General features: G+C 39.1%; 1 protein-coding gene across 5 annotated transcripts; it reads left to right on the top strand.

Moving 5' to 3' along the window:
- LOC143889870 (U11/U12 small nuclear ribonucleoprotein 25 kDa protein-like) lies at positions 1 to 16,374 on the top strand. 5 transcript variants are annotated; one of them, XM_077394249.1, is made up of 6 exons: positions 1 to 1,098; positions 7,248 to 7,398; positions 11,200 to 11,509; positions 11,799 to 11,904; positions 12,983 to 13,082; positions 15,848 to 16,374. In XM_077394249.1, exons 3-6 carry the CDS (start codon positions 11,275 to 11,277, stop codon positions 15,941 to 15,943), a joined length of 537 nt encoding a protein of 178 aa, XP_077250364.1. In that variant the 5' UTR covers positions 1 to 1,098; positions 7,248 to 7,398; positions 11,200 to 11,274; the 3' UTR covers positions 15,944 to 16,374. The 5 variants fall into 5 exon arrangements, with proteins under 5 accessions (XP_077250364.1, XP_077250363.1, XP_077250366.1 ...); XM_077394248.1 differs by lacking the exon at positions 7,248 to 7,398; XM_077394251.1 differs by lacking the exons at positions 1 to 1,098; positions 7,248 to 7,398 and adding an exon at positions 8,243 to 8,434.
- The last annotated feature ends 1,839 nt before the right edge of the window (positions 16,375 to 18,213 follow it).

Below are 18,213 nucleotides of genomic sequence, written 5' to 3'. Positions count from 1 at the left end.
GGAGGGGATTTTCTACATCCGCAAGAAAAAAAAAAGGGGTGAGAAAACAGAGGAGAAGAAAGAGGGAGGGAGCTCAAGCTCCACCAATTCAAACCTTCATCTTCTCCAGCCGCATCTCCGGCCCACGTCGCCCACTCACCCCCAACCATCATCCACCATCAAAACCCTCTTCTCCATCTCCTTCTTCAAACCCTATTCATCTACCCCAAGTATCACCACCATCTTCATCTTCCCCGACGATCCTCGTCGGAATCCTGTAAACCCCCACCACCTCCTCCACTAACCTCCACTCCGACCTTCATCACCATCGACCACCACCCTCAGCCACCTCCTAACCTAAGCCACCGATCCAAACCCATTTTATTTCCACTCACTTTAAACCCAATTCCTATTCCAACGCCCTTTAAAACCCATCCTCTTTTCTCCGATCACCACCACCATCTCCGTCTAATCAACCCTCTTCTCCAGCTTAATTTCCCGACCGCCTCCTCAACACCTCCACCCCCCATTTTCTCCGACCAACCTTTAAACGAAATCCATCTCAAAACCCATATCAATCTCCCTTGCCTGTACCCATTTTTATTTCTAACTTCCATTCCTACCAAACCCACCTCCATTAGCAAACATCGTCTTCTTTCCCATCATCTCTACCTCCCAATCTCCATCACTCCAACCTAATTTCCGGTCTACCTCCACCATCAGCCCCATTTTCACCTTTTCTTCTTCTTCAATAAACCCCATTCCTACCCCAATTCGACCATCCCCACTCCAATTTCCACATCCCCACCCAGATTTATTCCCCTCTACACTACCTCTGACACCATCACCATTTTTTTACCCTAAACCCACTTCATTTTCTCTAACCCCATTTCTCAACCACCTCCTCAAACCCCATTCCCATTGCTCTGTATTTGAGGTTTTGGGTAAAAAAGAAGAAGAGGAAATTAAAGAAGGAAGAATTGGGTTTCGGTTATACATCGCGAAGCACCGCTAATTCTTCATTTCAAGCCTAATCGGCAGAAAAGCACTGGGAAGTTGTGCCGACCCAGGAAATTCTAGAAGATATTTCGCAATTGTTGTCGCTCATTCACTGAACAGGTGATATTCTATCCTTTTCTGATATTAATGTTAACATGTCTGTGAAAATTGCGTGAAATTGGTCGTTGTATGTTATTCGACCTCCTAGAACAGGATCTGTTTGTATTACTTTATCCCAATGTCCATTTTGGTTCATGTAGTTTGGTCTCTTGGGTAGTGCAATTATCAGAATAAGTTGTCAATAGGTGTGATGCTAGCATTATCATATCTGTGTTCCAGTGATTTATGGGTCATTTGGGTGTTGTCCATGGCTGAGTGTATTTCAGTTTGAGAATAGAAAACATGTTAGGTCTTTATTACTGTTGCTAGTAATTTTATCTTAGAGTTTATTCACGTGTCATATTAGCTCCCCCGTTTCACTTAGTTTTAAGTAGCTTTATCATGAAGTAGGTTGTATATGCAATCTGGTTTTGTATAATCATATTACAGAATTTGGATCATCATTTTGTCTGCATTTTGGGAAGTGCAATAAGTATGACTGCAGATTATTGGCTGCACTGTTCTAATCCATTCTTGCGTGATGCTATTCCAGTTATGTTCTGCATAGTGTATAAGCTGTAAACCTACTAGGTTCGTTGGGTTATTGCATCGTGGGGAGTGTGAATGCAGTTACAGAGGTGTTGTCTGTTGGTTTGGTCTATTTACCCTCTTTGTGAAACCATGAGGGGTCAAGGTGAGCGTGGAATATCTAGTGGAGTAGTGTGTGGTTACACTCTATAGTGTAATTTCCAAGTGCAAAGGAATCTTGTATGCAAGATTGTTCTTGTTGAGAATTGGGCAGAGGAAGAGTGGTACTGTTATAGCTTATTTTCTTCAAAAATTTGATTGTCACATCTCTTGTTTGTGATTATTGTGGAAGTAGATGGAGAGCCTGTAAGGCTGCCCTGAATTATTCATTCTTTCGTAAATTTGCGATTTCCTTTTAGAAGCTTTTAGGCATAATCATTGGTATAGCTTCTTGTGATCGAGCTAGTATTTGGTTTAAAGTTTACTCTTTGAGTTTTAATCACGATACAATGTCAACATGTGTTTGTGGCGGCCTGCCCAAAGCCTTTAAGAATGATTATTGGAATGGTTCCCACCTTTGCTAGCAGGACCCTGTTAGAGTTTTACACGGAGTCTGACTCCATTCTCTCCAATAGAGCATTGTGAGGCAGTATTGAATGTTCATTACGCTGTATGCATCGAAATTATTTGGAATTTGGAAGCGAAACAAGCTGTATGGCTGCTGTCCTGCAGATTGTTCCACTCTTAGCCATGATTTATATTTCCTTAAAAGCATGTGGTTGCTGTCCAGTTATGAGCCTCATCCCTTCCTGCCTCAGAGTTTTCGCAGGTTAAGGGATTCTCTCCTCTTAGAGTGTTTAGCCAGTTAGGACCATTCCTAAGTGACTGATCGTTTAGTAGATCTTCTTGTAGAGTTTTTATCTGTCCCCTTTTGTTTAGAAATTTACCCTTAGGGTTAGAAGCTTTTCATCTCTTGTTTATTTTGGGTTTTCCCTCGCAGGTTAGAACTCGTCTCTTTTGGATACTGGCTAAGCCTCGTCAGCTTTTGGTCATCTCTTTGAGATTATTTTTCTCATATCGGAACTTCGGTTCCCTCGTTTGTCTTCTTTCCCCCAAGGCTTTAGGGATCCTGTTTTCCTCTAAATTACTCTACCACGATATGGTGGGTAATGAGGCTCTTCTATTGGATCCCCTTTAGCTGAAAGGGTGTTAACACACCTTTTAAACGTCAAAAATATAAAAGCACTTCAAAAACATTTGAAAATATCAAAAACCTTTAAAAAATCTAATGTGTTGAGTTTTATAGTGTATTAGGAGAGTTCGATTTTCGAACTACGTTGGCTTGATCCTCTTCCACAAGGTACGTAGTGCAGCTTGAGATCCATATCCCAAGTCTAGGCAAACTTTTTTTTGTAAATAGCATTTTAAATCTTTTTGAATAAGCAACCTTTAAAACCTTGTTTTCAAAAGATCTTCCTCTAGAGTTAGGACTTTGTCCTAGATAGAGAGTTTTAGAGTTAGGAGTTTGTCTTTTGTTGTGTGCTTTGTTTGTGTTTGTGTTTGTGTTAGAGTTAGGAGTTTGTCCTAGCTAGGAGCGCCTCCGTCCGGTCAGTTGGCGATTCACATCGCCGATTGATGACTAGGTCTTGAATACGTTAGCGATCCTATTGTTTTCCTTAGGGCATACAGCCTAGTTACACATAGGTTGTAGGAACCTCCTGCATTAGCTTAGGGCTAACCTGCATTTTAGTTAGGGCATATAGGGTGTCCTAAAATCTACAATTCACTAGAATTTAAATAATCGTTCAAGAAGCTTTAATAATTAGTCCGGTCTTTTAGATCGAGTCTAAGATAGAGAGGTCTAGGTGTCTTAGGCATCATAGTTTAGAATAGGTGCGAAGAACTACGTTGCCTTGATTCTCGTGGAGGCGGGGATACGTAGGCTTCTTTGGATGAACATCAGACCATCCGAGGACTCGGGCTAAATCGTTTAGAGTCTTAGGATTTGTTGTGTTATTATATTGTATATTTTGTAGTGTTTTCTTACTTTCTTGTGCAGACATATACCTTTAGCTGTAGCATGTATGTGTTTGTTCACCAGAACTTAGACATCAGTTAGGCATGTCACTCATAACCTAGCTGTCATTAGGTGACACATCTTTTACTTTATTTTGTGTGTGCTTATTATTTTATCCCCAGGAAATGCATGCTTAGGTAGACGACTCCTGAGGATTGTTCCCATTTCACATGATTTTTGCCCAAAACTCTTCGAGGTTAATAATAAATGGCATAAGAGACCAAGTGTTCGCACTCGGGCGAATTGGGGGCGCTCTTCAGACCTTCTCCATTCGTCATCAGGCACGGACCTTATGTATCTCTGGTTATCCATTACAAACAGAGCATTTGTTTTGGTTCCATGGCGCATTCATGGATGACGACTCTGAGTTATTTTCAGATATATCTTGGTTTCGAGCCCTGGCTCCGGATCAGGATGTATCTCTTTCTTTTTATATCGCCACTCATGCTATGCTGTGAGGGTGGCAACAGTTTTGAGAGTTCCTTGGTAGAGCTCTCCTTCACTTTGTGGAGATCCAGAGGGTGTTAGGGACCCGTTCCCTCACCGTCCTCCTCGGATCGGGGTCCACAAGCTCTGATACCAATTGTTAGAGTACGCAACAGCCACAAGACCAATAATGCAAACATAAAGTAAAAGAAGAAATAAAGCCACAGACAAGAACACCGAGATTTTAAGTGGTTCGGCAATGTGCCTACCCCACGGGGCAGCAACGGAGACTTCTTCACTAATCAGAGAGAAAATTACAGAGCACACCCTCTCAAATAGAAAACAACCCAAAAACAACCCTTTACAAGAGTCCCACCCCTTTGAAGAGAAAATTGTTCGCTCTCTCACGTAGATTTCTCTAACTTTCTCTATCTCTAAAAGTACAAGATAAAGAAGCTATTTTAGAGTTTTTTTTGTACGTGGGTATTTTAGCCAAAACAAACTAGGAATCACATATTCCCACGTTCACATGGTTTGTAAAAGGTAGGAGAGGACAAGCATTAATTAGAGAAAGATATTATGATGAGTGGAGAGAGAAGGTAGAGAGAGAAAGAGAGACCACCATTTTCAAGACAAGATTTTGCTGATGTCACCAAGAAAAAGCTGATGTGACCACTAAATATTCTCCCACATAATCCTAGGAAAAAAAAAACCCCAGCAAGCAACCAGAGGAGTCAGTCGAGAGTTTGGTTTCTAATAGGAAACGAACTCCTAAATAATAGCCGTACTCAACAGAGGGTGAGTAAAGACTAAAAAATACAGAAAAAATAAATCACACTTCCCTTACCGTAGAGTAATTATTATTCCGTGGAAAAAAAATATTCTTGGTTGTCAAACATGACTGAAATTCAAAGAGTTATTAATGACATGAGAACTTCCATTCCACACGGTTTTACCCAGACTCCAAGCTTAGGTTGAAGTCAAAGATTTCTAGACGAGTGTTTCCCGTTTTGGTCAAGATAGCTATTCTTCTACATTCCATGGAAATGAAATGCATGAATTGCAACTTATTCAAAGCCATGAAAAAATAGACCCCCACTAGGGGTGGAATTATGGGTGTTACAGTTTGGCACTGTATTCTTGTCTCTGTGTTTTTCTAAGGCCATGTTTGGCTGTCATGATGAAGTATGGGTTTATCACTTGGAAAGGGTCAAGCAGGAACATGACTGAGGAGAGGGTGAGAAGTGGCTGAAAGTTACCGAAAAGAAAAACTCTATTTTGAATCATAATTTAGGATCTCTAGCCCAAACAAGTACAAGTAGAAAGTTAAGCCCTCTGAAAGTTAGACATTCTCTACATAGATTTATCTCTTGTCTAACCAAGATTGGATGGTTGGGCTTGCACCATTACGAGGAATAGCCTCTACTTAATCCCAAGGTGAAGGCTCTTCCTTTCCAAAATTGAAGAATAATATGGCACCATGGAGATGACATAACCCAAAACTCACATTTATTGGACAATTCGAAGTGTCTGATCCATGGCCTACAAATGGTTGACTAGCTAATAATGTATAAGAAACTTCAATGGGGGAAATTTTTAGGGCATGCATATTGAACACCTCATGTTTCGGGGGAGATTTTTGGGGCATGGACATCCATATTGTACACCTCATGTTTTGAGGTGGAAGTTTGCCTCGATAGGGTGGTCCACATTGTACACCTCATGTTTTGATGCTAGAAGAGCCCCTTCTTGAGGCAAGGGTACTATTGGCTGACCATGCAGAAGGGCGACTTTGCCCTAGTGTGGTAGTGCGAGTGATGCTAGAAGTTTGCCTTGATAGCACACCTTCCAGACACACCACTGTCGCCAATCGAGAGCCCGCTGCCCTTTTGCTCTGTTTGTTTGAGATTATGACAATCGATTGATTGGGGAGTGACAATCGGTTGCCACAATCTCAAATGAACAAATCCTTTGCAATGTGGGGAATGGATATCCTCGGGCTCTTCCTGCCAGCAATCGGGCAGATGAAGTTCTTTATCATCGCCATCAATTACTTCACCAAGTAGGTAAAGGCAAAGCCACAATCTCTGAGTAGAATACAAGAAGTTTCTTCTGGAAGTCGATTGTGTGCAGATTTGGAATCTCTCAGGTCCTCATCACAAATAATGGTAAATAGTTCGATAACATACACACTTCAAGGAGTTCTGCAAACATATAAGCTAATATTTGATGAGCTATTATTCCATGAACAAAATTTTATTTTTTTGCAAAACAAGTCTTCTAATTTGATTTATTTGCAAAAATAGTCTTCCAGTTTGACAATTTACAAATAGTTATCACATTTGAGTTTAATCCAATCCATCGGATGAGAAAAAAGATCTTTGTGCCTATGGTTCTATTTCTTTTTCTCTTGTACCTAGAAGTACCAACGATTTGGCCATTCGCCTTGCTAAATTAGGAGCTTCTAGCTAATCTTTGTTTATGGGGCAATCTTTATCCCCCGAAGTGCACTTGTAATCCATCCTCATTGTTTTAATAAACCATTACCTTTATAAAAAAACGTTCACATTTGAGTTTAATTTTGCAAATCCGGTCGTGTCATCAATTTGTGACCAAAATACTCACGGTAGATTTTTTTTTACTCATAAAAATACCAAAATGCCCTTATATGGGAAAAGATGAAAATCACCTTGTAAAAAGACCAATATATGTTTCGATAAGGTGGGTCCCACCAACTCAACTCTAACCCATGCATCAGGTGGGACCCACCATTTTACCTCATGTTTTGACTCCACAGAAATTTCATGGTTACCAAACATGGCCTAAAGAAGCGTTCAGTTTTAAGAGTTCTAAGTTCTGTTTGATTTAGATGAAGACAACCGATTAACCCAACGATTTTACACCTCATGATGCGGTGAAACCCATTATTTTACACCCATACATAGAATGTACCATAAATGCTATTATATGTAGAAATGATATTTCCACACCCTACTCGGATTTCATCTTTTCAAATGTAAGGACATTTTGATCTTTTTATGAGTTAGAAAAATGAATGGGTATTTCGGTTGCAAATTGATGGAATGACGGGATTTGCAAAATTCACTCAAATGTGATGAGTCTATTTGTAAATTGTCAGATTAGAAGACTGTTTTTGCATGTGATCCATGGCCTACAAATTAATCGATGATTCGCTAAGAACGATTAAGAAACAAATTATTGGGGGAGATTTTTGGGTCATGGACATCAATATGTGAGAAAGCATATGACAAGTTTGGAACATTCAAAAGGTAATCCCTCCCTATCCATAATTTTCTAGCCCTTACTTGGTCGTGATTGGTGTCTTGTTTTCTACATAAGTGGCACTCTCCATGCAATTGGGACTCTCCTTTCTGAGTTCCTGTGTTTGATTAGAAGACGAAGGAAATGAGTTTTGAATCGTTATGGAAAATATGGGATTCCCATTGTATATCCTATTTGAGAGAAATTATATGGTGAATGCCCGTGCAATTGGTGTAGGTGGTACGACAGTAAGTACCGCCCTTGATATTTGATCCAGTAGCGTACCGCCTACACGGATCTGCACAGCATTCACCATACAAAATCTCCCTATTTGAAGAGAGAGAGAGAGAGAGATTTATGGAATTTTTTATGGTGCATGGAAAAAACATGAATAACCCACGAGTTCTGTTATCCAAACAATTTATCTGTGAATCTGTGATGCATATAAGGGTGTCAATTTTGGCTCGAGCTTGGAAGCTCGCTCGGGCTCGACTTGGTAAAAGCTCGGCTCGAATCCTTAACAAGCCGAGCCGAGCCGAGCAGAGCTTGCTGGCCAGGCTCGTTGAGCTTAATGAGCCGGGCCCGAGTTAGGCCAGGCTCACTTGGCTCGGCTCGTAAAGGCTCATTAAGACGAGCATAATGTAAAGAAATACATAAGGGGGTTGGTTTATCGAACAAGGGTGTGCCAATATCAGTCTTGTATACCAATTGCGAAAGGAGAAAAGACAAATGGAGGGTGCAGTTATCAAAGTGTGGGGGTGCTGATATCAGCACACCCCCATTCCCTATAAATTAGAAAACGATTAGGGTTTGAAGGGATGTCTCTCATTTTTAGGGTTTTGACTTTTGAGCTAGAGAGAGAGAGAGAGACTTTCCTTTTATCCAACGGTCAGATTTCAACTCAAACGACTAGACTTTCCTTTTATCTCGCCGGCAACTCCAACTCCGGCCGGAATCCAGCCGTGCCTCCTCCATTGCCGCCCACCTTCATCTCCCCTAACCTCAACTCCATCAAACCCGCCTCCATTAACTCCGGCAAGCTCGGTAACTTCCTCCATTGAAATCCCATTTTCTTCCCCAAGCCACCATGACCACGAGCTTGGTAAGGCTCGCGATCCTGGCCGAGCCGAGCCGAGCTCGAGCCCGAGCTCAAGTATTGAGCTTAATGAGCCGAGCCGAGCTGGGCCAAGCTCGGCTCGTTTACACCCCTAGATGCATAGTTATGGATAGACCTGACAAAAAGTGACCAAGACCCACGGGTCCATCTGTATTTATGGGTCTGAGTCACTAAATTAGTGATCTGTTGAAATTTGACCTGGCCCGGCCTAACCAATCAAAATTGGGCCGGGCTGGGTGAACTTGCGGATGCCCATAAAAACCCAAATGATCAAGATTTTATATGGTGTAAGCCCTTATAGTCTCGTATTTTTCAGAAAGTATTGTACGGACCACCTCCTAGGATGATCTAAACCGTCCATGTGATGGAACACAACGTAAATAGGGTGTGCCCCAAAAATCATTTCCATAAGATGAACCTAGACATCCGATCTGTAGAGGTCTCTATAAATAATAATATTCAATTCCTCCTTATATCAGAGGGCTAGGATCATCCTATGGAAATGATATTTTGGGCACAACCTATGCAGGTTATGGGCCCATCACGGACGGTTTGGATCATCCTATAGTGGAAAAAAAAAAAAAAAAAACTACTGGGTAACCCCTCGGTCCACCCGGCCCATATGGGTGGAGTCTGGGTTCACAAAATAGTGACCCGTAAGATTCTGGGTCAATTGTGACCCGGCCCGTACCACGTCTCTCTCTATCTCTCTGGTTTGATTCATCTACCTAGTTAGAACTGGAGAATCCAAGTCGAAATAAAAAAATTTCCTCCGGTAAGTTCATCATTTTCCATTTTTCCTTTTTGGGTTTGTATACCTTTATCTCCTCTACCTATAGGTTTGATTCAATGACTTCCCAACCAACAAAACCCCTAATTTCAGGGATTGGTATTTTTTATATTGGACCTCAGTTTTGCATTAAAAAATAGAGATTATATAATCTGTCTTTGGTTGGTTATGAATTCTCGTTTTCAGGGTTTAGAGTTGGGATTAAAATTTCAGCTTCATAGTCTTTAGGTTTTGAGTTTCTTATTTTCTTCTCAGTTTTTTTTTTTTGTTTAAACGTCCAAATTTTGGAGCAAAGCTGTGTTCTTCACTTTAAGACTATTGCACTTGAATCAAACATATAAGTAATTGGGAGTTTCTTAGAAGAATGAAATTATTTGTCTCTGTTTCAAGCTTCCATTTGGTGCATGGTGATAAATTAGGAGATTTTCACTAAACTTGGATTTCTTAGATGCTTTACAAAGAGCCCTAATGTGTGTTTATATAAAACACCCATAGGGATAAACATAGAAAGAGATCATGATAAGAAGGGAAAGAGATAAACCTAATCTAATTCACTAGCCTAATCTAACCCAACTACTCAATATAGCCCAATCAAATCAAATCTGAGGAGATTTGATCTTAATCTGATTTCATTCTCTAACACATGGCTAATGTACATTTTGCTCTTGAGAATGCAATTATGGAAATTAATTAGCCTGTTCGTATGGTAATATGCTTTTACATGCTGGGTATTATCTGTGAATCGACTTTTGTTCACATTAAAAGATCTTTCAATAAGACATGTTTAAGCATTTCTTCTTGAAAGGGCTCACTGATTCCATGCTTTCCAACATTAGATCTTGCCCACTCCTCCAACAGTATCCGTAATCATTGTATATTGTCCCATAGTTATTAGCAGTTTTCATGGACTTTTAGGGTCCAAAGTGTCTAGCAGTCACTACCCACTAATTTGAAAGTGAGAAAGACACTTCAGCAGGTTTGGCAAATATAAGTTCTCCAATTTTCAGGTCCAAAGTGGGAATATCACATGATGACCAAACTTGGCTTTAGCAAAACTCAGCTTCAAAGGTTAAAATGACATCTAAATGTGAGAGGTCTTGCAAATAGAGCCATTTACCATTTATAATTTAGCCTCGATGATGTAGTGTAAGTATCAATTGGGACTTTTAAATTCAAGATAAAACTTTGTCTAAAAGTCAGGCCTGAAAGGGAATTAAACAGAATTGGAACTTCTTGCCTAAAACCAAAATTGTGGTCTCCTTTGTAACTATTTCAGTAGCAAATTATTCTCTCAAGGCTCAATGTCCTTTGAATCTGAAACATTGCAGTTTTAGCTTCATGGAGATATTGGCTTTCTTCCAGGTTCATCATTTAAGAAAGGAACAGCCACATGTACAATCGAATTCCAAACTATGTTCTCTATTCCAGAATCGTATGGGCAGTCCCTTCATGCTAGTTTATATCCAGGCCTAAATAATTGAGCCTAATTCTTCTCTTTCAGAAGTTGTTGTTTGGAGCATATCCACCCACCGTTTCTAAATTTAATTTTTGCAGGAAGAACTATCTGGGTGTTCCAAAATCTGCTCTAAAGAGCTTCACCAAACATTAGATTTTTCATTTTCTAAGGAATGTTATTTCCATGAAAATAAAAACCCTAGAACCAAATATGCCCATAACAAGCAGGTGACTTGAACCAATTATTGAAATAATTAATACCCTTATCAATGGCATGTGCCATGTTGTGAAGCTTGAAAAGCTGAGTAAACCATTTGCTGAGAATATCAATAGCCTCAATCTATAATGATATCCCTAAAATCCAAGTAAGTTTTTCCTCAATAAATGTTATTCCTGCAATCCAAACTGGGGCCAAGCTTCTGAGGTTTTTTACTCTCTCTCTCTCAGATTCAGGTTGAGGTGCAGGCAAGCTGAAGGCAAGAATCCCTTTACCAGGAAATCGAATCAAAGACAGAGAAATTAATGGAAGAAATCTCGTCCTCCAACTCCAAGACTGAGGATCCAATAGGGGGTGGTTACAGTAGCAATAGTGTGAAGAAGGCTCGGTTACAGTCCATGCTTTCTGCCCTTCTCGATGACCCCGTCCTCGCTGACGTCCCCAAGAAACCAGCTCTCGCCGATGTCGATACTTTAATCAGCTTTGAAATGGGTAGCGCCATGAAATTATCTGTCCTTAAGATGGACAACACTTCCTTTGGTACCACATTTCTCTCCTTTTGTGGCTTTTCCATGAGATAATGTTTTTGGGTTTTGTCTCTTTAATTATCTGTCCTTAAATGTTTTTGGGTTTTCATCTCTATTAAGAGAGATATTGTTTCTGGGCTTTATCTCTTTCATCGTATTTCTTTAAATTTCAGTCTAATATAATTTCCCCTCTTTTTGAATCTGGTTTTTTTTTCTTTCTCTAATTGTATCTTATCATGTTAAATTTTAATCTAGCCATTAAGCAGCAGCAGAAACTGATGCAATTTCATTTATTTTTGAAGAAGTCACAGTGTTGAACTCTGCTACGGTGAAGGATTTGAAGCTAGCAATTAAGAAGAAAACGAACGAGATGGAGCAAGCTCAGCTGGGTCATCGCCACATCTCTTGGTATACATAAAATAGAAATCTGTTTTGTATTGTCACCCATTTCATTCTAGAACAATACAAAGAAATCTGTACATAAATGAATAGACGCTGCTCGAGTCCTCCATATATCAGTATTTTTTTTCTCTTCTGGAGCTTCTCTGTTGCGGAAGCTTTCCTGTTTGTATACTTTGGATTTTGGGTTCATAAAATTGATCTGAACTCTGAACAAATGATGTATAACTCCTGAAAATTTTAAGGTATATTATAACCCTGCGCAACGGTAAAGTTGATTCATTGTAACCTGGTGGTCACGGGTTTGAGTCACGGAAACAGCCTCTCTGTAAAGCAGGGTTAACGCTGCGTACATCTAGCCCTCCCCAGACCCCGCAATGGCGGGAGCCTCATGCACTGGGCCGACGTTAATCATAACCCTGGATGTTAACTTACCACGTTGGTCTTGATGTAGTTGTGTTTACATGTTTAAAAATAGCCCACTTTCGTACTTTTATTCTAACAAATATGGTGATTATTATAGATACTTCTGTATTAAGTATTAAGCAAAGAGTGATGTAATTATTATTCTTTTTTCTTGTTTAGTTGGGAGTTGTTCACTGATAGTCATTGGATCGGAAGTGATTGTGTAGGAATTGTGGTTATTAACAAATGGCATTACCAATGTCTACTTCTGTTGGCATTTCCACAGTTAAAAGCAGTTGAGCACTATAGGATAATTTGGGGAACAAGTATCCACATATATGTGTACTTGCCTTTATATTAAACAGTAATGATGTGTTAGTTACTTCTCAATCACACCTATTAAGAAATGTGAATCATTGTTCTTGTTATACGAAGCCTAAGAAGTTTCAAGTTTGAATTCTTACAAGTATATCATTGCATGAGGAATGGTGTTGAAGCTTATGAAAGTAGTTATAACAATTTCTATTGAAATTTCTTCAAATTGAAATTTATCTCTTCTGAAATTATTGGTTATGATTGAAATATTATTTCCTTCTACAGTTGTTAGTATCTTTTGTTCCATACAATGATGAGGTTATAGAGGTATGTGATTAGAAGTAACAGTGGACCTCGTGCTTTGCAGGAGGCATGTCTGGGCAAATTTTTGTCTTGCTCACCATAATGAGAAGCTCATTGACGACAACCATGTGCTTCAGGATTTTGGCATACGTAACAACTCTCAGGTATTTCAATTATTTTGGTGCACATAGATACTATATGTTTTCAATAGTATATACTCTGCTAATAAACATGAAGGGCCCATTTGGATATCTCATATTTTGTATTTGGATTTGGAATTGAGTTTTGAATACAGAATGAATAGATTTGCCAGCTCATGTTGAGGAAGACAGAGAGGGAATGGGGTACTTCCTACTGGGGGGGAGAGGTTGAGGAGCTAAGAGGGTGAAGGAAATTGCCAGATCTATGGATTTCCAATTACTTATTTCCACAGCATATTTGGAACTCTGATTTTTTTCGCTGTCAGTCGCTGATTTGGAAATCCAAGGATTTGATCCGGATCCAAATCACAACGCAAAAAGGGCTGCAAATGTGAGAAATCCAAATCATAATTTTCTCGGCATTCAAACGGGCCCTAAGGGGCCGTTTGGATACACAGATTTTAGAATCTTGGATTTCCTCAAAATTGTAGATGGGAGATGAGAGAAGAAAGAGACCAGCAGTCGTTTTCTGATTTCTCGGCCTTCTTCCTGACAGCGCAGCAGATCGTTCCATGTTTTCAGGTTTTAAAAATCTTAGGATGGGGGAGAGATTTCTAAAACCTGAATTTCTTACTTAAAATCCAAGAAACGCTGTCAGGACAGCATACGGCAGCTTGATCATGAACCCTCTTTTACATTGTTCTCAAACTAAAAACTGCCATTTGAGTGTCACGTAGAAAGAGATTCTTCTGGTAGAAAATTCGTCTTGGTAGTGAACTTTTGGTGGTTAGCTTTTCTGCTGTTTGTGTAAACTGGTATCCCTGACTAATGCGTGAAGCATTTCATTATACCTTTTTCTTTGTAATTTAACACATTCAGTATGAGCTACGAGTCAAGCCAGTCCAACAAAAAATTGGCAGACGCCCAAGGCACCACAAAACAATCTCATGGGATTTTTTTAGGTATTTGTTTCAATATTGTGGCCCATGAAAAGGGTTGAAAATGTTTAAACAACATGATCTATCACGTTCCTGTCTCCGTACCTCATGTAATTCTTCTGTTCATTAATATATTTTCTGTTTCAAAATATAAAGAGATGATACTGTCTGTCTTCAAGATGCTTCGCCACCTTTGACCTTGATCCAGCAGTTCTCTAGAAGAAGTTTAATGAAGAGGACCAAGTACATTACGTAGAGATATCCTTTTTGAAGACTAAAACTTGAGGCTTTGTAACAAGTGTTTTGACCTTAACAAATCAATATTGATCATAAGTTCATAACCATGACTCTATGGCTAAGGATGCTTTCTCTTGAAACATTATAAAATGAAGCCAATCGTAAATGAATTTGTTGAGCTTTGAACCCCTTGTGAACCTGTCATCCTTGTCCTTATATATTCCAACTGGTGCACAGAGAGTGTGCCTGAGGATGGATAAATCCAGCACATCTTGTCTCACTTTTACTAATAGAAGAAATATCCTGTCTCATTGGTCATTACAAGAAGAGAGTTTTTTTTTTTTTTTTTTTGAAAATTAGGAAGAGAGAATTGACAGATCATAAGAAGAATTTGACTTGCTAATAGAATGTGCGTCATGAGTAACCGAGTCCAAAGATCTTTGAAACAAGTCAATATGAGTCCTGTCACTCATGAACAGGTTGCAACCATGATTAAAGGTCCTCAGAAGTGCCCTAAATATTCTTCCAGATGTAACAGTTATTGACTCTATTCAGAAGACCAAAGAGAACCATATTACTTAAACATGAAATTCGCCCAAAGGGAGGTGGATGTGGATTCTCTAGTATAGTGTCTTTGTGTTCGAAGATTAACATCATAGAGCTTGTGTGAAGCCAATTATCTCTCCTCAATCGAGGAGATCTCTGTCCATATTATAGGAGATATGAGGAAATGGTGATGCATGCCTTGGGCAATATGAGAGATATATCCGAGAATCACTCAATGGTTTGTGGTGGAATTACTTGATGAATGGTAGGAAGAATCGCTCAACTCCTTGGGAGGAACTACTCGACCCCAAACCCATAGTACAACATGATGTTTGTACAACAAGAGCTCTATAGGTTTTACTGTTGATGTCATCCATGAGTTTTCAATCTTTTGATAGCCTTTGGGCCTATTTTTGGAACTTGGTCGGCAATCTTCTCTAGAATTATCTTTTCTGGATTATGGGCTTGTTCATGAATGCTTCAAGTCCGATTTGTTGTGGAGCTGGACAAATTGTTTTGGCACCCTGCAATATTCCCCTGAACAGGTGAAAATTTCATGAATTATTAAAGGTTATGATATGAGTGGGAGGCAAATTTAGACCCATTAAAAACATCAATATCTATTACATTAGAAGGATTCAATGAGGTCAGAACGGTCCAAAGTTGTGTCAAATGCATGATTTTCATCATCATATTATGCTTAAGTACTTGTAAGAAGTAGTGAAGGTGTCCTTTTTTAATTTAGTTATATGTTATCTCTTTTCCTTTTGTAATTTCTTTTTTTCTTATTAAGTGTTTCTATTATCTTATGAAGTTTCCATTAAACAGTGGCAGTTTTCTACTGCTTTATACTTTATAAAGCAGTTTTCCCTCCAGAGGGAGGCAGTATCTTGTTTTTTGTACTTGGATCCAGAGAAGAGTGCTTCTGTCTCTCTAGTCACATGGAAAAAAAGCTCCAGCTTCAAAAATTGAGCTTTTCCCAGGATTTTCTTTCTTTTTTGGGGAGGGGGGGTTATTATTATTATTTTTTTATATGCATTGCTGGTTTGCTTACAATGATTTATGCAGGTGAGGTTTCTTCCATGTGTCGTGTCAAGAGTAACTAAGAGGCACTCACGGAGGAAGAAACACCGCTTCTTTCATGGTCTGAGCAAGCGGTTGTGACAAACCAATCTTCGATGTTTGCGGTGATCAGATTGAAATGTGTTGATATTACCCAAGAACTTTGTGTCATTCACTTGCAATGGATTTTCAACCCTTACAAGATATGATTTTTGCAGTCTTCGTTATGCTTAGCAACATATTCATATGCCATTCCTTGCAGAAAAATCTCCAGGTTATTATATTGGAACAGCAGCTCCTTCTGTATGTTCACGCATTGCTTGGCATATTTGATGGATGCAGAAAAATCGCGAGGTTATTATCTTGGAACAGCAGCTTCTTCCCTGTATCTTTTTTATTTTTTGAATTGCTGTTCCTTTCCTGTATCTGGGTAAAACAATTTCCATATCTTCATGCATTGCTTGGTACATTTGATTGATGTCCATATCATCATTGCTATACTTTTGTACATAAAACCCAAAGTTTATCCCTGCTGTTTTGCACTGAAATCACTGCAAGAAGATACAATTTAAGTGAATAGAACCAATGCCCATTATACTTTCGTCCCTTTAATGACCCTCTCATGCTGCTTTAGTTGAGCACATCATCTCCAATTAATCAAGATATAGAACTTTGTTATTCCAGTCGAATCTCTTTCCCTGATATCTTTTATAAGCTTTAGAGTTCTAGAGGAGAGGTAGATTAGTTCAGTGATCCCAGTTTGGATGTTAGTTGAGATCGTATGACTTACCATCCGCCAATCATCTTTGATTTTTTTTTTTTTGAAAAAACAACTGTTAAAACTCCTAAAAATAGCTTGGCTCTTAACCATTTAGATCAAAGTGTCTCAGCCTTATTTAATTAGTTAACATGAATATGCAGAAAATCCATAAAGCTCTAAAAACTTCTCCGCAGATAGCCATGAAAGGTCCTCGAATAAAGCTTGAAGAGTCAAAGTTAAAGAACCCACATGAGACCTCTCAATTCATTTCTACATCGAGTAAGGCAGTCTAAGAGCTGCATTTAGGGAGTGTTCTCAAGCTATAGAATTTTAACATATATTAGAATGGAAACACAAGTCAAAAGGGTATTTCCTTAGGTCTTATTTACACCACAAAATAAGATATAGGAGTAAACCTATAGGTTAGAGAGGGGACGAACTGTATCCTCATACATATTCTGTAAACTGTAAATCTCATTTGTGGTGATGATTGCTCTAGCCCTTATATTTTAGTGATATGGGCTTGAAAGATTATAATCCTCACTTGCAAGAAGTTTATTGCCAATTATAGAAGTTTATTACTTGGAACTTTAGTGCTGCTATGGAGACCGATTTGGGGACCTAGAGTGGAACCGAACAAATCTCTACATGTCACATGGCATGGGAGGGGTAGTTTTGCAGAAAAAAAAAAGCCAAAAATCAAGGAACCGAGATTGCTAACTTGTGAAGAGGCTAATAGTTCGGTTCCACTTTAGGTCCCCAAATCTGTCTCCATATCATAATTCAAAGCTATATACTCGAGGAGAGATCCTCCAAACTGTGCTGTTAATACCACCCTTTGTTTTTCAAGCCTAAATAACATATGGGTAAAGGTCTACGCCCCTTCCAAGGTTGCATGGCAGATCTTTCATGTAAAACCTGAAAGCAGTTGGAAGGGGAGCAGAGGATTCATGCCCATCACATAATGGCTCTATTAGTTGAAGTTAAGCTCACATAAATGAAAGAGAACACTGTTTAAAAACTCTCCCATTCAATCACTTACTCACCCCAGTCGAATCCCTTTCACATTCACGGATTTATCATATTCAAGTCCGAATTTTGTCCTGCTAAGCTATTTTTTTGCCAATCTTTGGTTGGAGATAACCTTTTAACTGTAAATGGCTTAGTGTGCATGTTATGGATGGATTGAACCAAACCACCAATGCATTGCACCATCTGTTAAAGCCCATATGTGTGAAAGCTATAAGATAGTTCGAACAGCCAACTTGGTTTCTCTCAGCGCGGTTTTTATTGGCTTGTTGCTTTATATGAGCTTGATGATGTTTTATGGTTTGACTAGTGAAAGATGGTGTTTTGAATGTCAGGTTAATGTACACTAATCTGGTGATAATCAAAGTGTAAATCAAATTGTGAGAAAAATTGAACCCCATAGAGTTTTATCAACTTTTCAATCACAGGTATTGAAATTTTGTCTTTTAACAGTAGATTAGTTCAGAGCACGGCAATCAATGCACATATGCCATAAGTTAATCAACTAGGGATTGGTTATCCTTCTTAGATAAGTTTATCATGAAATTATCTTGTATGCTATTCACCTATTTTGTTCTGGTAA

The sequence above is a fragment of the Tasmannia lanceolata genome, unplaced genomic scaffold, assembly GCF_043159265.1.
Source record: "Tasmannia lanceolata isolate RefF3 unplaced genomic scaffold, GAP_Taslan_0.1 ptg000013l, whole genome shotgun sequence".
Lineage (NCBI taxonomy): Eukaryota > Viridiplantae > Streptophyta > Magnoliopsida > Canellales > Winteraceae > Tasmannia > Tasmannia lanceolata.
The sequence above is the reverse complement of the archived record's forward strand: the minus strand, read 5'-3'. Positions and strand labels throughout refer to the sequence as shown.